Source organism: Microcaecilia unicolor, chromosome 2 (genome assembly GCF_901765095.1).
Source record: "Microcaecilia unicolor chromosome 2, aMicUni1.1, whole genome shotgun sequence".
Classification (NCBI taxonomy): Eukaryota; Metazoa; Chordata; class Amphibia; order Gymnophiona; family Siphonopidae; genus Microcaecilia; species Microcaecilia unicolor.
Genome location: NC_044032.1, coordinates 169,358,393 through 169,376,796, shown reverse-complemented (window position 1 = coordinate 169,376,796; position 18,404 = coordinate 169,358,393). Strand labels below are relative to the sequence as shown.

The 18,404-nt window shown below is 42.1% G+C and overlaps 1 protein-coding gene across 6 annotated transcripts in view; it reads right to left on the bottom strand.

Moving 5' to 3' along the window:
- Positions 1-18,055, bottom strand: part of LOC115463190 (ER degradation-enhancing alpha-mannosidase-like protein 2) — a 95,571-nt gene extending 77,516 nt beyond the window's left edge. The window contains exons 1-3 of one of the 6 annotated variants that reach the window (XM_030193472.1): positions 17,971-18,055; positions 14,294-14,366; positions 1,889-2,226 (exon numbers count right to left, since the gene is read on the bottom strand). In XM_030193472.1, the coding sequence (XP_030049332.1) occupies positions 1,889-1,989 (101 nt within the window). In that variant the 5' untranslated portion in view covers positions 1,990-2,226; positions 14,294-14,366; positions 17,971-18,055. The other 5 variants (XM_030193473.1, XM_030193476.1, XM_030193478.1 and 2 more) reach the window with 5 other exon arrangements.
- Between the last annotated feature and the right edge of the window lie 349 nt (positions 18,056-18,404).

Sequence of the window (18,404 nt, the reverse complement as noted above, 5' to 3'; positions counted from 1 at the left end):
GGAATATCTGGTTCCAGCACTCACCCAGAAGGACTATCCAGTTAGTAGAGATAGTCAGACTGCTAACCAGATAAAGATCGGACATCCTTTAATAGTCTGAATTTGGCCGTAAACTGGCTCACCTCTAGCTCTGCTCAAGCACTGTCAGGATAGTATTAAAGTTGTCAGAGGGAATATTTAGCGGCACTCTTGGTTAGTGCCACTGATCATCTCTCTTGTTGGTTTTTATCCAGTTAGTATTTTGGGGGCAATTCTATAACTGGGAGCCTATAATTAGGTGGCCAGAGGGCACGTGGTAGGAAAAAAGAAGCCCATTTTCCTTTATAGAATACTAGAGTACCATCAATGCCTCCTTGCAAATACACACTACTTAAGGTAAGCGGGTATTTGCAGAATAGCAATTAGACAGCCCGCTGACATATATGCATATATAGGCTAGTATTCTAAATATTTACACATGTAATACAAGCATAGCTGTTAGCACCTAGTTTACAAATTGCCTTGTTTACACCTTTTATTCAAATATTTGTTTCATGTGTTTTATTACATTGTCAACATTATTTTACATTTTTTGCTTCAGTTGTTGTTTTTCTATATTTGTTAGATGTTCATTGAAATAGTTTCACTTGTTATTTTGTACTTAATTTTATCTTTTACTGAAATCGCTCTGTATATTCTTCTAGTAAAAGATCAGAATATAAATGCTTAAGTTTTAATTAGTTTGTATATTTAACTACATTAGTATTTTAATTTTTTATTTATAGCACTTGATATACCGCAACTGATCTCTGAGGCGACTATGCGGTTTACAATCTAAGTTATATATTGTACCTGGGGCAATGGAGGGCTACGTGGCTTGCCCAGGGTCACAATTGCTGCAGAGGAAATTGAACCTGGTTCCCCAGGATCTTAACCCACTGCTGACCTGTATAGCACAGTGGTTTCCAAATCTGAACTGGGGGAACCTCAGCCAGTCAGGTTTGCTGGATACTCACAATGAATATTCATGAATTAGATTTGCATGCAATGGAGGCACTATATGTAAATCTACCTCATGAAAATTCATTGTGGACATCCTGAAAACCTGACTGGCTGGCGTTCCCCCAGGACAGTTTTGGGAACCATTGGTATAGCATAATCCAGTGGTATGGAGCAGTGCACAGAGCTACATAGATAGTGATATTATTTGCATACGGCTACAGCCAGGTGCTCAAAGAAAAAGTTTAAAGGATTAGAAAAACAATCCCAAAATTTAGGACAGAAACATTGGGCCTGATATTCAGCCAGCAGTGATCAGCGTTTTGCTGACTGCCGCCAGCATTATACCTTGGAAATTCACTGCTGGGCCAAGTCTGGGATACAACACTGAATTTCCAGGTGTACAGAGCCGGCCAAAATATAGCCAGTTAAGTGCAATATGCGACACTTAACCAGTTATAAAGAACCACATAAAAACAGGACTGCCTTTTATGCATCTATTTTATGCAGTTAACTTTAACCAATTAAGTGCCATCTCTGCCCCTGGAACACCCCCAAAATGCCTGGTTTTGGCTTGGGTGCTAACCGGGCATTTTCAGCAGCACTATCCAGTTAAGTGCTGCTGAAAATGCCTGGTTAGCCGCAGATAAGCAATTTAAACAGCCAAGAGCCTCTCCTGGCCATTTAAATCATTTTGAATATCGAATCCAACGTGTCTATACAGTCATCACTCTCTGTCTCTGGTTCCTGTCTCCCCCCCCTCCACACACCCTCAAGGGAATGGACAGAGCTGGAAGTAGAGGTACAATTAAACTTCCATTACAGTTGGCACAAAAAAACAGTTGGATCAATTTTTATAGCTAAGAGTGCAGACCCTTCCCCTGCTCACTCCACCTCGAACAAGCTTCACCTGTACAGAGCCATATTCTCTTTGTCGTATGATTCACTCCAAGCATGGTTCTGCAGGACAGTAAAGACACCAAACCATAGCAGGGAAAGGGGCCACAGCATGGCACTGGCAGGTGTCCACAAAGCCACAGGCTCCCAGTAACTGAGCTCAGTCAACCAGCACACAATTTCTGCAAACAAGCTGGAAGGAAGGCCGTGACTGGTTCACCTTCCTTCTCCCTTTGCACCTCTTCACTACTTGGCTTTCATAAACAGTTGGGCAGTGTTGCCAGTGATGTTCAATAATTACTGTAGTTACAAGATGATAAAGGGACCCATCACAGGATGCAAGATCAAAAACTGCAAACAAACAAACAAAAAAAAGATGATTATTCTTTCCCATCGGTTCACTCTGATTTGTTCCCATTTCAAAAAATAAGAAAATGAATCTGGACTCAACTACAAATTCTAGTTTTACATATGTGGCCCCTTGGCAACCTATAGAGTTGGTACCACAAAAGGGGGTGGCATACTAGAAGAAATGCAAATTTCATTATTCCTCTGTGAACCCAGGAAGGGAATAGTGAGTGCGAGGTCATGTATATGGGGAAAGGTGATACTTCAAGAACTCCTGTCCTGCCCCACACTTGGCTGTTACCCCAGTATCTGCACTTATAGTGAGAAGGAAGTCAAGGCAATGGGCATTAAGAGCATACCATGTACACAGAATGCAAGGAATTCACCACAGAAAGAACAGTTTAATACTCTACTCAACAGTTCAAAATTAGGACACACAAAAAAGCAATAACAAACTGAAAAGCGCACTCTGACAGGCATATTTTCAAAGCACTTAGCCTTCCAAAGTTCTATAGAAACCTATGGAACTTTGGAAGGCTAAGTGCTTTGAAAATATGCCTCTCAAGTGACACAATGGTGTAGTTCAACTTCCTTCAATTCAATTTAGGTCTTATATACGCTAATATCCCCTGTTTATGGTTCAGTGCGGTTTACAACATTAGTGGAACAGCAGTTACAGTTTTATAAGTAGGACAGTGGGTGAATATATTCTTATTGGCTAGGTAAGATGTTATAGAGTGTTATACAGTGTGGTTGAAGTCTGCGTTAGGTTTGATATCCATACACAGACAGTAAGCACTCAGTGGGAAGACATTATTTACTAGGGGGTCCTTTTACAAAGGTGTGTTAGGCTCTACATGTGTGCAGCATGTGCCAAAATGAGACTACCGTCAGGTTACCATAACCCCTGGTGGTAATTTCAGATTTACCATGCACCCATAATGCCTGGATGATTTATTTATTTCCTCCCACGAACAACATTTCCAGCGGTAATCTGCAGTTGACGCGCATGAGCCCTTATCGTTAGATCAACTGGTGGTGTCAACAGCTCAGGCCAGTTTTAGGCGTGCACTGGTTTGTTTTGCTGCATGCCCTTTTCCTGTCCCGTTAAAAAAAGCCTTTTGCAGACACAGTAAAAATTGGCCCAGCGAGCACCAAAAACACATGCCTACACTACCGCAGGCCACTTTTTACCACGGCTTCGTAAAACAACCCCTAGGGTAGCAGAGGCTTTGTGAGGTTGGTTATTTATTTATTTATAACATTTGTTTACCATTTTAGTAAAAAAAAAAAAAACATTCAAAATTGGTTCACAAATAAATACAGTTCAATAAGGGTGGGTGTTTGCGAGCTTCAACAAGCATGGATGCTTAGATCCGCAGCTCCACAGGATCATTACTTTTTCAGCTAACATATGGACTGATATAACAATTTTATTCACCACATAAAAGCAAAATGCCTTCTCCAGAGATGGGGCTACAGCTTCTAGTGAGCAATACAGAGTAGGGTAAGGGTAGAGGTACACTTAATTATAACTGGAGTGGTAAAATTTGTAAAGTTTGAAGTAATAGGATTATGTGGAAGAGGTATTGTTCATTTCTTAGTTCGATAGATGTGATGCATTGTTCATGAATTAGTTCGGGTCTGCTGGGTAGGCTTTCCGGAAGAGGTGAGTCTTGAGGTCTTTTCGGAATTTTAGATGGGTGTTCACAGTTCTAATGTTTCTAGTTGATGAAGATATTATTCTCTGCATTAAGTACATAATCACTTGGTCACTTTTAATGTTCTAAATATGCTCTCAACATTTGAAATAATTTATCTCAGCATATTTATATGTAATGTGTATCTAACCATCTAATTGCAAGCCTCTTAATAAGTTTTGTTTTTGATTATTGGCACCATATATACAGTGGGGGAAATAAGTATTTGATCCCTTGCTGATTTTGTAAGTTTGCCCACTGACAAAGACATGAGCAGCCCATAATTGAAGGGTAGGTTATTGGTAACAGTGAGAGATAGCACATCACAAATTAAATCCGGAAAATCACATTGTGGAAAGTATATGAATTTATTTGCATTCTGCAGAGGGAAATAAGTATTTGATCCCCCACCAACCAGTAAGAGATCTGGCCCCTACAGACCAGGTAGATGCTCCAAATCAACTCGTTACCTGCATGACAGACAGCTGTCGGCAATGGTCACCTGTATGAAAGACACCTGTCCACAGACTCAGTGAATCAGTCAGACTCTAACCTCTACAAAATGGCCAAGAGCAAGGAGCTGTCTAAGGATGTCAGGGACAAGATCATACACCTGCACAAGGCTGGAATGGGCTACAAAACCATCAGTAAGACGCTGGGCGAGAAGGAGACAACTGTTGGTGCCATAGTAAGAAAATGAAAGAAGTACAAAATGACTGTCAATCGACAAAGATCTGGGGCTCCACGCAAAATCTCACCTCGTGGGGTATCCTTGATCATGAGGAAGGTTAGAAATCAGCCTACAACTACAAGGGGGGAACTTGTCAATGATCTCAAGGCAGCTGGGACCACTGTCACCACGAAAACCATTGGTAACACATTACGACATAACGGATTGCAATCCTGCAGTGCCCGCAAGGTCCCCCTGCTCCGGAAGGCACATGTGACGGCCCGTCTGAAGTTTGCCAGTGAACACCTGGATGATGCCGAGAGTGATTGGGAGAAGGTGCTGTGGTCAGATGAGACAAAAATTGAGCTCTTTGGCATGAACTCAACTCGCCGTGTTTGGAGGAAGAGAAATGCTGCCTATGACCCAAAGAACACCGTCCCCACTGTCAAGCATGGAGGTGGAAATGTTATGTTTTGGGGGTGTTTCTCTGCTAAGGGCACAGGACTACTTCACCGCATCAATGGGAGAATGGATGGGGCCATGTACCGTACAATTCTGAGTGACAACCTCCTTCCCTCCGCCAGGGCCTTAAAAATGGGTCGTGGCTGGGTCTTCCAGCACGACAATGACCCAAAACATACAGCCAAGGCAACAAAGGAGTGGCTCAGGAAGAAGCACATTAGGGTCATGGAGTGGCCTAGCCAGTCACCAGACCTTAATCCCATTGAAAACTTATGGAAGGAGCTGAAGATGCGAGTTGCCAAGCGACAGCCCAGAACTCTTAATGATTTAGAGATGATCTGCAAAGAGGAGTGGACCAAAATTCCTCCTGACATGTGTGCAAACCTCATCATCAACTACAGAAGACGTCTGACCGCTGTGCTTGCCAACAAGGGTTTTGCCACCAAGTATTAGGTCTTGTTTGCCAGAGGGATTAAATACTTATTTCCCTCTGCAGAATGCAAATAAATTCATATACTTTCCACAATGTGATTTTCCGGATTTAATTTGTGATGTGCTATCTCTCACTGTTACCAATAACCTACCCTTCAATTATGGGCTGCTCATGTCTTTGTCAGTGGGCAAACTTACAAAATCAGCAAGGGATCAAATACTTTTTTCCCCCACTGTACGTAGAGTAACGTTGAAAATACAATCAACTTTACTCATTATTACATACATTACACTTTAGTATATTTTCATTAGATCCTCTATATAATTATCTACATTACCTACTTACAATGTTTACTGAATATTTTTATATGCTTAGTTCAAATAATCCTTTCAGAGAGCATAGTTCATTTTGCTTTATAATTCATCTATAATACTACTTTGTTACTGATATAACCATGACAATATTATTCTTATATCAGTCTTAATTATCTTAATGTTATACCTCCATGGTCCTGTGCTGTGTCTAGCTTGCAGGAATCTTGCAATGGCACACTCAAAGTTAATTACTGTTTTTACAGTTTGTTATTCTTTGTTATCTGTGTTAATCATGCGTAAACCTTTCTTTACAGGTTCAACTTACATTTTCATTTTTAATGTCCTCAGTTTGCTGTCCTTTGCATCCATTACTCTTCCTATTTAATCATAATATCTCAACACCCTTTAAATATTATTTCCTTTAATATTGTGGGACTAAACAATCATTTCAAGACACAGAAATGTTGGTGCTACATTACTAAATTCTCCCCAGATATTAATCTTTCTTCAGAAAACACACTTAAATTCCAATCACACACATCTTAAACTACACTCTTGCAGCTGCTTCCCCAGCCTCGAACACAAAAAATAGCACTGCCATCCTATATAATAATTCTCACCTCCAACGTTCTGTGCTTGGGACCGTGGCTCCCTGGAGGTGGTGGTCTGCTAGGCAGACACGCACTGACGTCAGGACAGCTGATTCCAAGGAAAGGGGAGGAGTAGGGAAATACGCGCAGCATGTTTCCCTACTCCTCCCCCTGCCTCGGAATCATGTCACCCCCCCGCACTACGGCCCCCTCGACCCCCCCCAGCCCGCTTAAAACCGCCCCCCGCCTCCGTTGTGGACTACCTCTGCTGACGGGGGACCCAAACCCCCGACAGCCGAAGTGCTGTTGTGCCCTTTGTGTTGTTCATCTTCTCTGCAAGTTTCTCTGCGTGCGTCTGACGTCAGATGCACGCAGAGGAACTTCCAGAGAAGATGAACAACGCGAAGGGCACAACAGTACTTTGTTTCCTTGCCTTCAGAAACGGGCCTTTTTTACTAGTCTTATATAAAAATTAACTTACTTTACAGATGGGAGATGGTTATGTCTGCTTACCACATTATTAGTACATAAGTATTGCCATACTGGGACAGATGAAAGGTCCATCAAGCCCAACATCCTGTTTCCAACAGTGGCCAATCCAGGTCACAAATACCTGGCAAGACACCCAAAAAGTACAATACATTTTATGCTGCTGCTTATCCCAGAAATAAGCAGTGGGTTTTCCCCAAGTTCACTTTAATAATGGTCTATGGACTTTTCCTTAAGGAAGCCATCCAAACCTTTTTTAAACCCCACTAAGCTAACCACCTTTACCACATTCTCTGGCAACGAATTCCAGAGTTTAATTACACGCTGAGTGAAGAAAACTTTTCTCCGATTCATTTTAAATTTACTACTTTGTAGCTTCATTCCATGTCCTAGTATTTTTGGAAAGAGTAAACAAGCTATTCACATCTACTTGTTCCACTCCACTCATTGTTTTACAGACCTCTATCACATTTCCCCTCAGTTGTCTTTTCTCCAAGCTGAAGAGCCCTAGCCGCTTCAGCCTTTCCTCATAGGGAAGTCGTCCCATCCCCTTTATCATTTTCGTCACCCTTCTCTGTACCTTTTCTAATTCCACTATATCCTTTTTGAGATGCAGCGACTAGAACTGAACTCAATATTCGAGGTGTGGTCGCTCAATGGAGCGATACAAGTGCATTATAATGTCCTCATTTTTGTTTTCCATTCCTTTCCTCTGTTTATCTTTCATTCTATTTGCTTTCTTAGCCACCGCAGTACACTGAGCAGAGGGTTTCAACGTATCATTGATTACAACTCCTAGATCCCTTTCTTGGTCAGTGACTCCTAACGTGGAACCTTGCATTACATAGCTATAATTCGGGTTCCTCTTTCCCACATGCATCACTTTGTACTTGCTCACATTAAATATCATCTGCCATTTAGATGCCCATTCTCTCAGTCTCGTAAGGTCCTCTTGTAATTTTTCACAATCCTCTTGTGATTTAACAACTTTGAATAACTTTGTGTCATCAGCAAATTGAATTACCTCACTAGTTACTTCCATTTCTAGATCATTTATAAATATTTAAAAAGCAGCACAGACCCCTGAAGAACCCCACTAACTACCCTTCTCCGTTAAGAATACTGACCATTCAACCCTACTCTCTGTTTTCTATCTTTTAACCAGTTTTTAATTCACAATAGGACATGCCTCCTATCCCATGACTCTCCAATTTCCTCTGGAGTCTTTCATGAGGTACTTTGTCAAACGCCTTCTGAAAATCCAGATACACAATATCAACCGGCTCACCTTTGTCCACGTTTGTTCACCCCTTCAAAGAAATGTAATAGATTGGCGAGGCAAGATTTCCCTTCACTAAATCCATGTTGGTTTTGTCTGTCACAATGGTGACTGTTTCCTTGTCTGTGCTCGCCTTGCCCTCTGGTGGCCAGAACCGGTGGTTGCTATGAACTGTCCCCGGTCCAGACTTCAGCCCAGTCCGGTCCGAATCTTCCGGGCTGCCAGACTTGCTTCTCGTTTTGTGCCTGAACAGCACCCGTAGCTGCCTTGTGATTCCTGCAGCTGAACTTCAGCAGCTGATGGGCTTTATTAATCACCTGGAAACTTCCGTTTTTGCCTTTGCATCGTCTAAAGTCCCTGGTTTGTTGGTGCTTTGTTGCACTTCTGCCTAGTCTGGTTTCTTGTTTGAGGTTCTTGTCCGGTTCTAGTTAGTCTGTGTGTAGTTTAGCTTAGGTTTGTTGCTTATTTCTTAGTCTTGTTTCTGGTCTGTATTCCTGGACTAGTTTCTGTTTGTCTGTGTCTCCCTCTTAGTGGCTGCGTGGCAGCTTTCAGTCCTGACTCTTTTCTGTCTGTGTTCTTGCTTAGTGGCTGCTCTGCAGCTTTCAGTCCTGACTCTTGTCTGTCAGTGTTTTTCAGTGGCTGCTTGGCAGCTTTCAGTTCCTGTCCTTTAGCTTGTCCATTTCCTGCCTTATGTAGTATTGTCGGTCTGTGAGTCCTTGCCCAGTTTCCTGCCTTGCTGCCCATGTATATTCCTTTCCCCTCTGACCCTTAGTCCCTGTTCAGCCTAGTTGGTATCCAGTTCCTGCCCTGTCCGGTAAGTCCTGCTGGCCGCCTGCACCCAGGGGCTCAACTCCTGGGGAGGGCGGTCAAGTGCAGGTGAAGTCTAGCTGTTTCTGTCAGAGTTCTGCCTTGTCTCTGGTGTGGGGTGGTTTTGCCTGCCACTGCCCGGCAGTGGTCCAAGGGTTCACAAACCTAGTTTCTGCCTTGAAAACATAACATTGTCTCATTAATCCATGCTTTTGAATATGCTCTGTAATTTTGTTCTTTATAATAGTCTCTACCATTTTGCCCGGCACCAACGTCAGACTCACCAGTCTATAATTTCCCAGATCTCCTCTGGAAGCTTTTTTAAAAATTGGCATTACATTGGTTACCCTCCAATCTTCTGGTACCACATTCGATTTTAAAGATAAATTACACATTACTAACAATAGTTCCGCAAGTTCATTTTTCAATTCTACCAGTACTCTGGGATGAATACCATCCAGTCCAGGAGATTTGCTACTCTTCAATTTGTCAAACTGCTCCATTATGTCTCCAGGTTTATAGAGATTTCATTCATTCAACTCCCCTTTTCTTTTTTGCAACATTTATGCTCCCAATAACAATAACCCAACCTTCTTTTCTGAAATTATGAATACTCTCCTCCAATTTCCTGATACACCTATAATAACTAGAGGTGACTTTAATCTCACTTTAAATCCCATTCTTGATAGGAAATCTCATTGTCCGGCTCCTACTTCCAAAAGAAGACAAACAGTTCTTAATCTCATGTCTGCTCTCAATTTATCTGATGTTTGAAGACTTTTTGTCATGGTCCCTGGCTCTAAGCAAACCGTCATGGACTCAGGAACAACGTGAGCTCCTGGGCTGCTGTCAACAACAGCAGCAGCAGGCAAAACCCTTTAACCAGGACTGGACTAAACAAGCAGGAATGGAGTAGACTAGAAGTGAAATAAGCACACAGGCAGAAACAGACTAGAAGTGCACAGAGCACACAGGCTGTACTAAGACAAAAACCAGGACTGGACTGAACATGCAGGACTGGAGCAGACTAGTGGTGCAATGAGCACACAGGCAGAAACACACCAGAAGTGCACAGAGCACACAGGCTGAACTAAGACATAAACCAGGACTGGACTAGGCAGGGAACACAGGGACAGAACTAAGTAAAGCCGGAAGTGAAAACACTCAAACGGGCCACAAGGCCAACCTGGAACCGATGTACACAGAGCTCTTTCATGCGGGTCACAAAGCCAAACGGGAACCCAAACACAACAGCAGAAGGAAGAAGAAACTAGGCAGAGCTCTAGGCGAGGCAGACTAAGCAGAGCTCAAGGCTGGGCAAACTAGGCAGAGTTCAAGACAAGGCAGTCTAGGCAGAGCTCAAGACTGGGCCACATGACCACACAAACACACAACAGAACAAACAGGCAACAACCAAGATAGAAGTGCTAACACTAGCACACAGACAAACAGAAGAACTCAGGCAGACGTGCTAACCGTAGCACACAGACAAACAAAAGAACTAAAGCAGACATGCTAACCCTAGCACACTGACAGACAGACAGACAGAAAAAACCAAGGCAGAAGCGCAACACAGGCACGGTAACTAGGAAACAGGGCAGAAGTGCTACACAAGCACATCGACAAACCTGGAGACCTTTGGCTTTGTAAAGGCCCTGAATGAATGTCCTCATCTTCCTTATGAGGGCCTTCACTGATGATGTCACGACTACAGGAAAGAGACTTGAAACACACTGAACACCAAAGTGAGGCTTGGAACACACAGGAAGTGGATGCACTACAGGAAAGAGGCTTGAAACACACTGAACACCAGAGTGAGGCTTGGAACACACAAGAAGTGGCAGCAGAGGCAACAATGCAAAGAAAAATGGACTGGAGCCCCCTCTGAAGCTGACCACCGGAAGACAAGGTGAGACTAAAAAGTGGAATCACGACCACAGTTGTGACACTTTTTCACTCTTCCACACATTTTACTCTATACCACATAATACACACTCACCAATTGGAGACCAATCCTCTCCTCCAATTGGTCTCCAATATTGCCAACAATGATCTCAGACCACACACCTATCCAACTCCAATTCATTCTGACTGAAACCTCAAAGCCCAGGCCACAATGGAGATTTGATCCAAAATTCATTAAAGACTCAGAATTCTTAGAAATGGTTAAAATATATACTTGAATATGAATATACTCAATTCAACAAAATTGACGATACCTCTTTAGCTTCCTGGTGGGATGCCCTCAAAGCTTTCATCAGAAGGTATATTATTAGTTACTAGTAAAAGAGGCCCATTTCTGAAGCAAATGAAACGGGCGCTAGCAAGGTTTTCCTCCCCAACACCCCCCCCCCTCTCCCTCCCTCCCTCCCTCCCTACCTACCTGCCGACCCCTTCGTCGTTCTGACGCCATTGCTCCGCACCTCGTGAACGCACCTTACGCCATTGCTCCGCCCTCAGTGTGTGACGCCATTGTTCCGCCCTCGACGTCATCACGTTTGACGCGAGGGCGGGGCCCAGAGACTTGGCGATTTCGGTAGCTTCACCACCATGAACCCTTCGAACCCGTCTTGAAGGAAGTGACGTCAGTGGCTTGGCTTCACTGACGTCAGTGTCTTCAGAACATTGAGGGTGAGTTTTAATATATAGAATAAGTCCTCCTGGCACAAACAACAGAAAGCAAAAATGAATTCACTTGAATTAGAGATTAGATTCTTAGAGCTTCTTTTTGCAAAATATATCTACTAATAAATTTTTTCAGGAACTTAGTAAACTCCACAATGAATATAATTCCATATTCAGTAAACTAGCTCAACATCAAATAGTCAACATAGGAGCTAGATACTACTCTGAACAAAACAAGGCTGGACGTCTTCTTGCAAATTACCTCAAAGGTAAGAGGCTTAAATCTACGATTTTATCCCTTAAAGACCCTAATCGTAACACCCCCATAGTAAAAGATGTTGAAATCTTAAAACATTTTCAACAATTCTATAAACACTTAAACTCTTAAGGCCACTATTCAAGACATTAAAAACTTCCTAGCATCTCTTCCACACCCTACAATCAATGACACTCAGGCCAAACATTTAGAATCCACAATAACTATCTCTGAAATTCAAGTTGCAATAAAAGCACTACCAATTAACAAAGCACCTGGGACTGATGGCTTTAGTACTGAATACTACAAACGTTTTCATAAAGAATTATGCCCACTTTTACAAACCTTATTTTCTAAATTGATATTAACACAGCAAGTTGATGGTAATTTTCCTCTTGCCCAAATTATTGTAATGCCTAAACCAGGAAGAGACCCCACTTCTGTTTCAAACTACAGGCCAATTTGTTTGATAAACTTAGCAAAATATATGCTAAAAGTTTGGCTTCCAGACTTGTACTTCACAATATAATACACCCAGACCAAAATGGTTTTATGCCAAAATGTGCCACCACTGATAATGCTCGACTTTTCTGAAATATTTTATCTACTCATGAAAAATGTTCTCATCAACCAGTAGCTTTGGTTTTAAATGTGGAGAAAGCCTTCGATTGAGTAGAATGGCCATATTTATTTGAAACCCTTCATTGGTTTGGTTTTAGTCCTTTATTCATTAACATGATCAGAGTCCTATACTTAAATCCTTCAGCTATGATTTACGTTAACAACCAATTCTCTGACCCTTTCTCTGTATCTAGGGGTACAAGACAGGGCTGCCCACTTTTCCCTCTCCTTTTCAATATTACAACTGAACCATTAGCTATAGCCTTCAGATCTAATACCAATATAAAAGGTTTCAGTTTGAAAGATACTGAAATCAAATTGTCCCTATATGCTGATGATCTCATGCTTTATATTACCATGCCATCCATAGTTCATGTGCTTACAATCATCAATTCATTTTCTCAAATTTCAGGGTATAAAATTAATTGGGAAAAGACAGAATGCTTACCCATTCATAATGACATCAACATCCAAGATTTAGGTAACATCCCTTTTAAAATGCAACACTCCCATGTTAAATATTTAGGTTTACTATTCTGCCATACAATTAGTGAAACTACTGATAAAAATATTGACATTTTACTTCAATCCATAAAATCCTCTATTTCACATTGGTCTCCCCTCTTGCTCAGTTGGTGGGGCAGACTCGACACAATCAAAATGACCCTGGCTCCCAGAGTTAATTATCTAGTAAGTATGCTGCCACTCTCACTACCACCTTATTTCTTTAAACAAATAGACAAAATTTTATCAGACTTTGGGCCCTGTTTACTAAGCAGCATTATAGGCGTGTTAACATTTTTAACATGCGTTAACCATGTATGCGCCTACAATATTCCTATAGGCGCCTACACGGTCAGCGTGTACGCTAAGTGTAGGTGTGCTAAAAACACTAACGCACCTTAGTAAACAGAGCCCTTTATCTGGAAACAAAAGCCTTCCCGTATTCCCTAAAAATACTGAAACTCCCCAAATCAGGCTGTGGTTTCGCTTCTGTTTCTGCAGTTCCTGTGGTCCCGCCCTTCCGCAAACAGGAAATGACAGCAGGACCAGAGGAACAGCGAACCACAGCCTGTCTGAACCGGCGTCTGTACTTGCTGGACTTCAGTATTGCCGGACGAGCAGGAGGTAAAACTTTTTAAACAGCAGCTGCCATGTACAAAGGGCTGGGGCACCCGCACACATCCTCCTTGCACTCGGAGGCCACAGAGACAGAGGGACGGAGGCGCTGGGCGGCAGAATCGGAGGGGGGGTGCCCCGAGACAAGAGAGGGGGGAGGGGGGTCCTGAGACGAGGGGGGAGGAGGAGGTGGTTGGGAGGGGGTCGGGGGGAGGAGGGAGAGGGGAAGGAGGGGAGGGGGCCCTGGAACCTTGCTAGTGCTCGTTTTCTTTCTGTTGGAAACGGGCCTCTTTTACTAGTTTTCTATAACATTGTAATTAAACGTTGAGTTCAGTCACTGTTACATTTTTTAAAACTTGCCAGATATTGTCACACAGCATGTATAAGAGAAGCACTTAACTTAAGGTTGACGATTGGCATACCTTTTACCACCCAGTTAGTGCCACACACCGGAAAATAATTTTTTTTTCATTTTCCAGCACGTGTAGTGGATGCACTTAAAAAATGAACTCACCGCCCAGGCCACGCAGTAGCCGGGTGGTAATTTCAAACTGACTCATGTTAGGCATGTGTAGGCACCTACACAGCTTAGTAAAAGGGCCCCTTGATTTGTTATTTGGATGTGTAGGATTTCCATGATTTTTGATTTTTAGTCTGATTAAAATTATCGTAAATCATTGGAAGGATAATTCATTTCTCTCTTACCAAATGTGGTGGAAATGGGTTATTTTATATAAGAACTACGAATTCAACCTTCGATGTCATACATTCCCAAACTCTAGAAAATTAGTAAAATGGAAAAAGTTAGATACATATATTTCTAATTTCTAATTTGCAAGGTCAGCAACAAACCACTTATAAGCCTACTACACCTTTGCCCTTGGATGAATTCTTATTACTCATACTTGTTTTTGTGCTTTATTTGGTTATATTGTTCTCACAAATGTGACTCTTATGTAATTCATATTTCATGAAAGTTATTTATATTGTTAATATCTGAAACTACAATAAAATATTTAAAAAAAAACAGTTCAATATGAAAAAAGAGTAACCATAGCCTTGAGTAAACAATATAGTTTTAACCCCTTTGTATTATCAATAGAAATCAAACAAAATAAAACATGGAAAAGAAAATAAGATGATACCTTTTTTATTGGACATAACTTAATACATTTCTTGATTAGCTTTCGAAGGTTGCCCTTCTTCGTCAGATCGGAAATAAGCAAATGTGCTAGCTGACAGTGTATATAGGTGATAACATTCAAGCATTACTATGACAGTCTGACAGGGTGGGAGGATGGGGGTGGGTAGGAAGTATGCATGGGGACATCAAAGCATATCATTGATATTCTAACAGGGTGGGTGTGGATAGGTGAGGGGAGGGTGATCAACAGAGACATACAGCTTAAACAGAAGAACACTTATTTCACCCCACAGGAGGGACAAAACTACAAACTGGATAACTACATAGAGAGTTTCAGACATAGGGTTAAATCACAACTCTCCAACAAACAAAAAAGAATTCTGTACAATCTTACCCCACCAGAAAGAGCGGCCATAAGAACCCTACAAACTAACGAACGCATTATCATCAAACCCGCAGACAAAGGAGGCGCAGTGGTAATTATGGACATACAAAAATACATTGAAGAGGGGCACAGACAGCTCTCAGACAATAAATACTACAGGAAACTAACTGAGGACCCCACACAGGATTACACAAAACAGCTGAAAGACCTTATCAAAACATTTCCTACACAAGCGCAACCTCACCTGAAGAAACTCATACCAAATCAACCTTCCATAGGCACATTTTACATGCTACCCAAGATCCACAAACTGGGAAACCCTGGCAGACCAATCATATCAGGTATTGGCACACTAACGGAAGAAATATCTGGATTCAGAGAGGGAATTCTGAAACCTCTCGTACACAAAACTAACAGCTTCATACAAGACACCACAGACTTTCTGAATAAATTGAAAAATATCAAGCAACTACCACCTAACACCCTTCTGGTCACGATGGATGTAGAATCACTATACAGCAACATTCCACATGCGGATGGCATAGCTGCATGTGGAAGACTCCTAAAAAATCCACACTGGACCATCAATACTCACCAGAAACTATTACAAAATTAATCAAATTCATCTTAACTCACAACTACTTCCACTTTAACAATGATATCTATCTGCAAATAATGGGCACTGCGATGGGCACCAGGACAGCACCCCAATATGCCAACCTTTTTATGGCTGAGCTGGAAGAGACATTTCTGAATACACACCAGACCAAACCTCTAAAATACTACCGGTACTTCGATGACATTTTTATGATTTGGACGGAGGGTGAAGAAACTCTGAAACAATTTTATTCTGCATTCAATACATACCATCCTACAATCAGATTCAAAATTGACTACTCCCCAGAAAAAGTCAATTTTTTGGACACCACGGTCTCAATCAGTGATGGCTATATACAAACATCTGTATACAAGAAACCCACAGACAGATGTAGCTATCTCCACAACTCCAGCTTCCATCCTTCACATACAAAAAGATCCATCATTTACAGCCAAGCCACAAGATACCACCGTATCTGCTCTGACCCAGGGGACAGAGACAGACACCTTAAAACCCTGACTGAATCCTTCAAACAGAAGGGCTACAACCCCAAAATAATCTCCAAGAATATTGCCTCCTCCCTCAAAACACCCAGGGAGAATCTGCTACAGTACAAAAAGAAAAAATCCACAGACAGAATCCCGCTTGTAGTGACATATAATCCAGAGCTGGAAAAACTGAGGAAAATCATAAGAGATCTACAACCTATACTCCAGGAGGATGAATTACTGAAAGAGATATTCCCATCCCCACCAGTACTGGCCTTCCGACAGCCACCCAATTTAAAACACAAGCTAATCAGAAGTAAACTTCCTTCACAGACTGAAAAGGAACAGAAGGGCACACTTCCCTGTAATTTATCCAGTTGCAAACTATGCCAAAATATTTCACAGGACCCCAAAGTCATCCACAAAGGAAAGATATTCAACATAAAGGGATCTTTCACTTGCTCATCTTCCAATGTGGTATATATCATTCAGTGTAAAAAATGTAATGAAGAATGCTATATTGGAGAAACAGGCCAGATGCTTAAGACAAGATTCAATTTACATAGACATCATATAAACAATACTGGTACCAGCAGGGTTCCCACGCCTGTTGGGCAACATTTTACAGGACCAGGACACTGCACCAGTGACTTCACAGTGAGAATCCTCAAAGGTAACTTTAAAACCATACAAGAACGTAAGACCTTTGAAGTCAGAATGATTGAATATTTTAACACCCAACAGAAAGGACTTAACAAGGATCTGGGGTTCCTAGCCCATTATAAACCATAAAGCTGTATGTCTCTGTTGATCACCCTCCCCTCACCTATCCACACCCACCCTGTTAGAATATCAATGATATGCTTTGATGTCCCCATGCATACTTCCTACCCACCCCCATCCTCCCACCCTGTCAGACTGTCATAGTAATGCTTGAATGTTATCACCTATATACACTGTCAGCTAGCACATTTGCTTATTTCCGATCTGACGAAGAAGGGCAACCTTCGAAAGCTAATCAAGAAATGTATTAAGTTATGTCCAATAAAAAAGGTATCATCTTATTTTCTTTTCCATGTTTTATTTTGTTTGATTTCTATTGATAACCTTAAGAGTGGACTAACACGGCTACCACACTCCTCTACTTAACCCCTTTGTAAAAACCAACAATGAATGTTCCTCCACTCCAACAGTAGCTGATTCCAACATTCTAACTCTACCACTCTAAAAATCCGCTTTCTGCACTTCATGTGTAATGTCTCCAAGTGAGTTAATCTTGTACATACCATGAGGGGAATGAATCTCACTCACTCCTTTATTAGGAACGTTTAAAGTGACTGCTGGTTTAAGTGATGTACAGCATTTATCTGTTTACAAGAAATGGGCATTTGCAGTTGTGGCCCATTCTCTTTGGGAATAATCTGCCCAATTCAGTTCAACTGGAAAAGGATTATTTGCATTTTCACAATATAGTTGGAGCCTGGCATTTCATAAATGCTAAGATCAAGCTGCAGGATTCTGTATTCTATCTGGACAATTCTGGTCTATTGGGAACAAGTTCCCAGCCTCCTTCTCTCAGTCCGTCTCTCTCACTCATACCCCTCAGCCTTCACCCAATCAGTCTCTCTGGGTGCCTCGCAGAAATGCCAAATCATACGTATTCAACCATCCTCACACCAAGAGCATCCTCTCTTCACACGCACACCGGTCCCTCCCCTGTGGGCTTTTCTCACTCTCCCGAATCCCTCTCCAACTCCCCCATCCTACCTTCAAATTCATGCCTCCCACCAATTTCCCCCTCCGGCCGCCCCAAAGAGAGGTTCAATCCAAGGTGACGGAGGTGGGAGGTTAGATTGGTTAACTTCAATCTAACCTCTTGTCCCGCCCTGCCATAGAAACCGGAAATTGCGTCAGAGTGGAGCCTGGCTGACGAGAGCGAGCGGCTGAAACCTAATTGAAAGGTGAGCGCGGGGATTTTGAAAATGGGGGACAGATACTGTTCTTCTGGGACCGGGACGGGGGTCGTATGTGAGTTGTTGAGAGTCTGTTTTGGGGTTATTTTTTTTCCTGGTCAGCCTTTCACCGCACTAGACTGGCTTAAACTTAATTGAGTCCCTATGTTAGGGTTGTCCGAGACAAGGAGGTTTAGTCTGGAGGTGAAGTGACGTCAGAACGCTGAAACTAATTAGGTTTGTCTACGT